The following is an 8,960-nucleotide window of genomic DNA, read 5'->3' as shown; positions in this document are numbered from 1 at the left end:
AATTAATAACTAAATTTCTTTGCAATTATATATATATATATATTTTAGATTGCATTTTGAGAATCATTCCAAGTAAATCATGATTAATCTTACTCGTGGAGTGATTCAAATCTCAAATAAGTATAATTGCGTTACGTTAAGATAATCGTTCAACAAAGTAATCCAAATCGCACTTCCTTTAGAGTGATTTCTTATCATTTGCTATCAAAACTTTCCTTCGAACTAATTCTTTATCATTTATTATCAAAATTTAACTTTCCCTTAAATTGATTTCTTATTTATTATTCTTAAATCAAAGAATAAATAGAATTGAATTAAAATTTTAATCCAATTTCTAAAAAAAGAATAAATAAAAAATAAAATTTGAGTTGGATTAAAAAAGGAAGAAGAATATTGAACTAGAAATGTGCCAAATAATAATTAATCAGATCCCTATAATTCAATCATTCTCCCTATTATAAATGCAATATATCAAGAACAAGGAAACATAAATAGCTTCTCAATCAATAAATTTTGGGAATTGCTATTACCAGCTACAAGTTTTTTCTTATACAATATTACAGCAACGACATTCATGAATTTCTTATACAAAATTACATAATAAATACGTATAATTCAAGGGAATGTGTAGGGAATACAACACGATCAAAGTCTGATCATCACCTGAATTAGGCACACATATTAATACAACTACAGATACCCACTACACTACCAGAGCACCATTTTCCAGAGCTCCATACTATCTCATATTCCATATTAGAATCTACACTTCAATCAACCAAACAAGTATAAAGAATATGAAGCAAATATCCAAAGAATTTCAATTCCACAATTAAGCTTTTTTAGAACTTACTTTCTATTCTGCAGATTTCTTCACGGCCTCCTTCTGATACTCCTCCATTTCTTTTAGCCAGAGATCTGCAAATTCGCAATTCTTCCAAGCTTCAAACCATGGTCCACCACGAGTGTAATGAATTGCTTTAGGGAGAGTGGTTAAATCACCCTCTACACTCTTGTTATGGCCCTCAAGAAAGTTCCAGACAAATGGGACTGACCCAATTTCATCGTCCTCAAGCCATTGGAATCTATGAAGAAATGCACCAGTTTGAGTGTTGACTGTCTCAGGTGTAAACAATTTGTTCTTTGGATGCCCACAGTTGTACAAAACCATTGAAGACCAGTTCTTCCTTGGGTATACAGTTTGTACTGCACCATCCATTTTTGTTGTTTCTTTTGGTGTGTAATCATGGTGGACACACATAACTGCAAACTTATTGTCAATCAAGTCTCTTAGTTCCTTAATGTCAGCTAGATACAGAAAATCACAATCAACAAACATTGCCCATCCTTCGTAATTCGCCAAATATGGAGTTAAGAACCTGGAAAATGAGAACTCTGTGCTTTCAAGTTGTCCTCTCTCACGCCAATAGACACCATTCGTTCTTAGATCTGCCTGCTTGATTGGTATGATTTCAACGGGAATTGAAGATCGCTTCAAGATGGAATGGCGACAGACCTCATATGCAAGATCTTCACGAACATCATAGCCCACAAAGATCTTAAATGGTTGCTCCACCTCTCCAACATCAGGAAGATTCTCTTCATTACAAGAACCCATTGGAAGCAGGTGGATTGGGCACTAAGTTTTCAGATTCTATACAATAATGCAAAGCTGAAGTCGTATTAAATCAACTAAATTTCAGCGGCCGGACGATCAAGGATATCTAAATTCGACAGTAAACTAAAACTATTTCTTTCAATCGCCATCATTAAACTCAAATTTTCATTCCACGAAATCAAACTATTGATATCAATTCGGATTAAACAACACTGCAAGATTCTAACACAGGATTCACGCTCCAACATAATTCTCCTTACAAGAAAATCTCAAATCTCAAATATCATAGGTTATATACATTCTCAACACAAAAGGAAAAACAAAACAAAATCCATCAGAGAAGCGATTATCTTCAAGATTGCAAAACAAAAGAAACCGAGAGATTCAATACACTGCAAAGCTGAAATCGTATTAAACCAACCAAATTTCAGCGGATATCGAAATTCGACAGTAAACTAAAACTATTTCATTCAATCACCATCACTAGAGATCCAAACGTTCATTCCAGGAAACCAAACTATCAATATCCATTCTGATTGAACGACACTGCAAGATTCACGCTCCAACATCATTCTCCTTACAAGAAAATCTCAAATACAATAGGTCATATACATTCTCAACACAAAAAGAAAAAACAAAACAAAACAAAATCCGCCAGAGAAGCGGTAATCTTCAAGACAGCAAAACAAAAGAAACCGAGAGATTCAATTCGAGCAATGAAAAACAAACAATTGAATCAAGAGAATCAGAGATATACAATAAGCAAGAAGGATCCAAATGGCAAAGTATGTTCGGGAAACCGAAGATAACAAATCAAACACAAAGAAGTGAAAAATGCATCAGATCTAATAGTATTACGGACAGAAAAGAGAAAAATGTAGGGATCAAAAGATGGAGAGAAGCGTTACCAAGAAGGAGGCGAATGCAGATCTTGAAGAGAGGAAGAAAACAGTAAAATCGAATGGGCGTTTGTTCCGATATTTGTAGATTCGAGGAGGAAATCTTGGGCGAAGAAATGTAGAGAGCGTTCTAAATTGTCTGCAAGAGAGAAGAATGAGCAGGTACACTCCTTGCAATGGAAGACGGGGATTCCGGGGGAGATGATATAGGGGTCCAGCAAGGAGCACGTGNTTTTTTTTTTTTTTTTTTTTTTTTTTTTTTTTTTTTTTAAAAAAGAAGAAGATATTCGTTTTAAAGAATTTTTTAAGGAATAATTTCCTTTTTTTTTTTAAATATAATTTATGTAAAAAAAAAAAAAATCTCATAATAAATTTTAATAATATTTTATAAATTAAAATGTAATATAATGTTAGAACATAGTTAGTGGAAACTCAAATTATTTATTTGTTTTAATTTAGTTATTAGAATAATAAATAAATAATTTTTTTATTATTTTTTATTATTTCTTAATTGAAATAAACTGAAAATAAGAAAAGTAGTTTTTTATTATTTAATTATTTTTAATTACAATTTGTACATTATATGTTATTTTTTTTTATAAAAAAAAAATCTAAGATTATTAGTGTAATCTTGAACCATATATAGTTAACGTACGAAATGATCATTGTTCATGTAATAACCTATAGAGTCAATAGTAATAAATACAAATCATTCATGTGAAGACGTGTGAGTGAGTATCATATATAACCAGTTTGTATAAAAATGAAAAGAAAAAAAATATTTAATATCTCCTTATAAATCAGTTAATTGAGAAGATTAATATTTTACAAGATATATCATATGGGACTTGATTTTAATCCTAAGTATGTTATGGATTCCTCCGAAAAAGGACTTGTCCTTTGATTTGATCTCAATCCTAAGATTAATATTTTTACAAGTGATGGAGGGGGTACACGACAATAAATCCTCTAGCCTTCCAAGGCGTATGTGAGGGTGGACACGAAAGGGAGGTCATGTGCATGCTCTCCTATGGGCGAGTGACATATAAAGATATTAGCTTATAATTAGATGTCAAATATGATACATATGGTAAACTATAATTGAAGGCTACATATCCTCAACAACGTGTAGCATCGAGGTTGGGTGCTGAGAAATAGAAGGCATGCATGTGCTCATACGATAATAAATATTCTAGCCTTCAGAGGCGCACACCAACTTGGTTGAATGAGCGAGTGTAGTGGCCATGGCGAATAATCTCCAAATGGGTGGTCGTCAATCATTTAACATGTTTCTGGTGTGCAACTTAGTGAGTTCACATACATGTGCATGGAGCGTGTGCATCTAACCCTACCCAGAATGAAATTAGCTAAAGAAATAGTCATGAAATTAGGTCTTAACAATCGTGACACATGTAGTTGTGGAGACCGTGGAACAAAGATCTTTAAGAAGTTTTCATATTATTCATGTTTTTCATTGATACAATAATGCACACACTCGATCTAGAACAGAAGAGAAAAAAAAAAGTGAGGAATATTGGCAAAAGTTCATATTCATGACTACATTTCTAAAGAACAACCATAAAAACTACATTAAGGTATATATATATATGGCTCAGTTTACTATATACGGTTGGGTATATACATGGCTTAGTTTACTATATACCGTTGTTTATGACCATTTACTTTATATGTCATTTACCATACCAAAGAACTACATCACGGTATATATATGACTCAGTTTAGTTTATTATATACAGTTGTGTATATACATAGCTTAGTTTACTATATACAGTTGGGTATATATATGACTAAGTTTACTATATACAGTCGTTTATGACTAACCATTGAGTAATCTATAAATAAGCTTTATAACCCAACAATTCTCCTGTTTAGAAACTGATTAAGTCAATCAATAATTTCATACTTAAACTCCCGTTTATTCTAGACAGTCCGTCATCCATGTCATCTTTTTACCGGCTCCATCTACGGTGACGTACTCAACCTAAGTAAGGATGTAACAACCGTAAAAATAAAAAAAATAAAAAAAAATAAAGGTAGTTGACCATCCCTCCTTTAATCTCTCCACTACTGTTTTTGTTTAAATCTTTCCTTCTTTTTAGCTTGATTTTATTTTTTTTATGATTTTATTCTTGATTTAAAAAAAACGGTAAACAGAACTAAAAAAAAGTTCATGATACACATGAAGGAAAGAAAAGAAAAATAAGAATACATTGACAATGACCAAAAGTGAGTTAAAAATCAAATCAAGGGAATATGATCCAATGAGAATGAAATATTTTTAATTTAAGTTTTATTACCAAACACACTGTAGAAACAATGAAAACAGGGAATTAGATTTTTTATTGAGACAATTAAGTTTATATTCAAAATAGGTGAAGACTCGATATAAGTGAGAACGAATTCGAAAAATGAAAGTAACCAAATTTGAAGCTAGATAGAACTTTGACTAAGGCCAATCAAGAAAGTGACCAGGATAGGCTAGAAATTGTATGAGTTAAAAGTATGATGTATGAGCTATGATGATGTATGAGTTATGATGATATATGAACTATATCATATGATGTCATATACTAGTATATGATGTTGTGTACTAGTATATGATGATGTATGAGTTGTGCTGCTTGAGTTATGATGCTTGATGATATGCATAATATATATAGTTTGATATATGACGTACTTGATATGCTTGATGCACTTTATGTTTATGATGTATGAGCTATGATGATGTATGACCTGTATCGTATGATGTCGTATACTAGTATATGATGATGTATGAGTTGTGATGCTTGAGTTATGATGCTTGATGATGTGCGTAATATATATAGTTTGATATATGACATACTTGATATGCTTGATGTACTTTATGGCGATATGATGAGTATGATGATTGTATGACGTTTGTATGTTGATGTTTTCCATATTAAGCATGTTATATGATGATGAATGCCATATTGCATCAGATCGATAGACCGACGTAGGACACAACCCTAAGAGCATGAAATGATATTAATATAAATATCCAACGAGCATGTGTTACTTAATGTAACTAATGTAACAAAGAGATGAGACTAGAGGGTTGTGTCAGAAGAGATAATAAAATGGAATTTAGAGGGACTCATGTATATTGTATGTTCATAAGCATATTGATACTCTCCCAGAGACGATGAGTGCGAACGCGCACAATATGAAGTCTAACATTGATGTCATGGGTTCACATAGGTTGACTTCGATATAAAAGACAAAATCAAACTTTCACCAAGTATAAATTGGAGACATCAACCTAAGCTAATCAAGTAGGTGGTCTTACTATAGGATAGGCTAGAAATTGTATGAGTAACAATTTACGATGTATAAGTTATGACGATTTATGAGCTATATCGCATGATGTTGTATACTAGTATATGATGATGTATTAGCTGTATTGTATGATGCTGTATACTAATATATGATGATGTATGAGTTAGGATGCTTGATGATGTGCATAATATATATATTTCGATGTATGAAATACTTGATATGCTTGATGCATCTTATGGCGATTTGATGAGTATGATGATTGCATGATGATGAGTTCCATATTGCATCATGTCGATAGACCGACATAGGGCACAAGCTTAAGAGCATGAAAATGATATTAATATAAATATCCAACGAGCATGTGTTAATGTAACAAAGAGATGAGACTAGAGAGTTGTGTCAGAAGAGATAATAAAATGGAAATTAGAGGACCTCATGCATGTTGTGTGTTCATAAGTATAGGGATACTTCCTCAAAGACGATGAGTGCGGACACGCACAATATGATGATGCGGGTGTTCATGGGAGCATGACATCAATGGGTTCCACTGACCTCTGGACATTGCGACATATTAGCTTGACCAGAGGGTCCAGGGGGCATGTGAGCCCCTTGGGAATTCACACTCGCACGTGTGGGTTGTGTATAGGGAAATACTAAACATCCAATTTGTCTGAGACTGGAGGTCACCTCTAGAGAATAGAGATAGGTCCCAAAAGCATGATTGCATGTGTTTGCATTTGCATGACCCCTATAGTGGGGGCCACTTATTGAGTATTCTTCGAAATACATAGGCTGTGTGCCACATCATTTTTCAGGTAAAGGCAAGGAGCACATGTATGAAAGACAGTGGCATCGTGAGCAGAGACTGTGACACGTGCATAGGGTAGACTCATATTTAAATTCCTAGTCTTTGGTTAGAATAGGTTGTTTTGCATTTTTGTATTTGTTTTAATTTCTCTAAATTTTAGTATTTGGTATTTAAACATAAGACCATGATTGTGTTTTCCGGAGATTGAAGATGTTTTAAATGTTTTTTACATTGATACTAGAGAAGAGGTTTGCTTTAAGAGTTATATTTTCGCATAGATGATGATCATGAGACGTTAGTAACTACTCTGAGTATGTAGAAATTTAGGGTCGTTACATTGGGCGACTCATGACCTGGGGGATGGGTTCGTCAACTAATCTCCATGGATGATGAGCAAACTTACACTTACCATGTTGTCCCCACCTAGTATGGAGTCTTTTGAGAGAGCGCCTCATCTTTGGATTTTGGTTACCGCTGCATAGGCTAAGCTAGCTACCCAAGACTGCGCACAACAAGAGCAATACACCTAGAGCTTAGAGTAAATCTCGTGGTCTCCTACTAGGTCAAGGATGCAATGAAAGCCTACAAGTAGGTTGGTTACTAGATATATTTATATACTCAACCATTTTTCCTTTCTTTTTTCACGTGTTCGAAGGCTGTTAGTTGAAGTGGAAGAGCGTTTGAGATCAACATGGTGTCAGAGGGGGCATTCTGGAGCGCAAGTTGATTTTTATATTTGTCTTTTTTGTTTTGTAATGGTATCTCGAATCCTTTTCCTCTTTTGTAATAAACTTATAATTGAATTATAATTGAATTTTATTTTGTATTTAATGTTGATTTTGTTTGTGGTCTTTATTTCAATTTCAATTTTATCTAATTTTTATCTTTTATTTTATTTTACTTCTTTATTTTTCTTTCTATGTTTTTATCTTTTAAATCACAAAACTTTATAAACATTGCTTAGTGTACTAAGGCAAGTATGTATGCATGATATATTTATTTAAAAGGGGAACAAGAATCGGGATTCATGGTGTATACAAAAATGTGAATTACAAAACATGTGGAGTCGACAGATGCCCCAGGTCAACATTCCTTTGTGACTACTAAGTTTCCGAGCACCATCTCACATCAACCAACACTGTCATGGACCTGATAAGTAAACGTAAAAAGGAATGAGCATATAAATATACCTTGTAAGCAACCTATTTTTAGACTCTCATCGCATCTTTGACCAAGTAGGTGACCATGGGCTAGCTCTAGGATCTATGCATATCGTTCTTGATGTGCATAAACTTAGGTAACTAGCTAGCTTTCGCAAAGGTGTCAAATATCTAGTGTTGAGGCACTACCTCAAGAATACTCTCACAATTAAGAGGACAACATAGTGAGTGCTAGCCTGCTTGTCATTCATGGGAGGTAGCTGACAAACCTATCGTCATCCATGGGAGGTAGCTGACAAACCTATCCCATACCCATGAAGTCGCCCAAGGTCAGGGGCACTACCCCTTGTACATACCAACTCTACTGACTACTCGCATGATCAATGGTCTCTCATAGGACAGATCCTCCGCACAAGGTAGCCCAGCTAAACTCTCTTACTCAAGTTACACAAACCCTAACTAGCCTCATGCCTAGCTCAACAGTACAAAATCAGAGTGGAAAGGGAAGTGGAAGTTCCATGAACCCTGTACTGACTTCTATTGGCGTACAAGGTACCCTTATTTCTTCTAGGGTCATCGTGATCTCTAAGGCGGTCTTGCGGAAGTTTAACATCTCTAGGTTATGCAATCCCTGTTGGGTTTTATGTCCTAAAACTCATAGTTTGTAAACAAAGATATATTCTATTTTCAATAAAGTTATTATTGTTGTTTATTCAGAAAAAATTGTTATTGAATAAAGTGAACTTTACGATCATTAATCTAAATCCAATAAACTAAGAACACTCTGGCTATAGTATGACTACTTGAACTATATGTAGAGACATAAGAGTGGATCAAGTTCAAGTATATAGTCAAAATGATCTATAGTATAAGGATAAGGCTGAGTACCTTATTCTGGGGACACTATGGATGCGGCCCACTTTTGTATATGATATAAACAATGCGATCACTAAATTGTGCATGTGGAGACATGTGAGTGGGGGCGTCCTATGCAATGAGTATTGCATAAGATCGGACCATGAAGAAAACCACTCTCACTTTATAAAGTCGTTTACTGTTGAGACTGATTTTCTTTTCATTCGATAACCTAGGTAACTCGGTTTTAATCCTGAGCTAACCATGAACTCCTGTTTATTCGGAATTATCCTTAGATTTGC

At 34.0% G+C, this 8,960-nt stretch overlaps 1 protein-coding gene across 3 annotated transcripts; it reads right to left on the bottom strand.

Moving 5' to 3' along the window:
• Window positions 1-492: 492 nt before the first annotated feature.
• Window positions 493-2,701, bottom strand: LOC111776279 (protein CDI-like). 3 transcript variants are annotated; one of them, XM_023655692.1, is made up of 3 exons: window positions 2,527-2,701; window positions 854-1,654; window positions 493-763 (listed from the first exon to the last, which is right to left on the bottom strand). In XM_023655692.1, exon 2 carries the CDS (start codon window positions 1,616-1,618, stop codon window positions 857-859), a length of 762 nt encoding a protein of 253 aa, XP_023511460.1. In that variant the 5' UTR covers window positions 1,619-1,654; window positions 2,527-2,701; the 3' UTR covers window positions 493-763; window positions 854-856. The 3 variants fall into 3 exon arrangements, with proteins under 3 accessions (XP_023511460.1, XP_023511459.1, XP_023511458.1); XM_023655691.1 differs by having other exon boundaries at window positions 493-1,672; XM_023655690.1 differs by having other exon boundaries at window positions 493-1,654.
• Window positions 2,702-8,960: the final 6,259 nt, after the last annotated feature.

Source organism: Cucurbita pepo, chromosome LG15 (assembly GCF_002806865.2).
Source record: "Cucurbita pepo subsp. pepo cultivar mu-cu-16 chromosome LG15, ASM280686v2, whole genome shotgun sequence".
NCBI classification, from domain to species: Eukaryota; Viridiplantae; Streptophyta; class Magnoliopsida; order Cucurbitales; family Cucurbitaceae; genus Cucurbita; species Cucurbita pepo.
Note: the sequence above shows the minus strand (reverse complement) of the source record. Positions and strands in the feature narration are given on the sequence as shown.

Excerpts from the sequence above, each read along its gene's own strand:
- LOC111776279 (XM_023655691.1), bottom strand. The coding sequence starts at position 1,618 with ATGGGTTCTTGTAATGAAGAGAATCTTCCTGATGTTGGAGAGGTGGAG.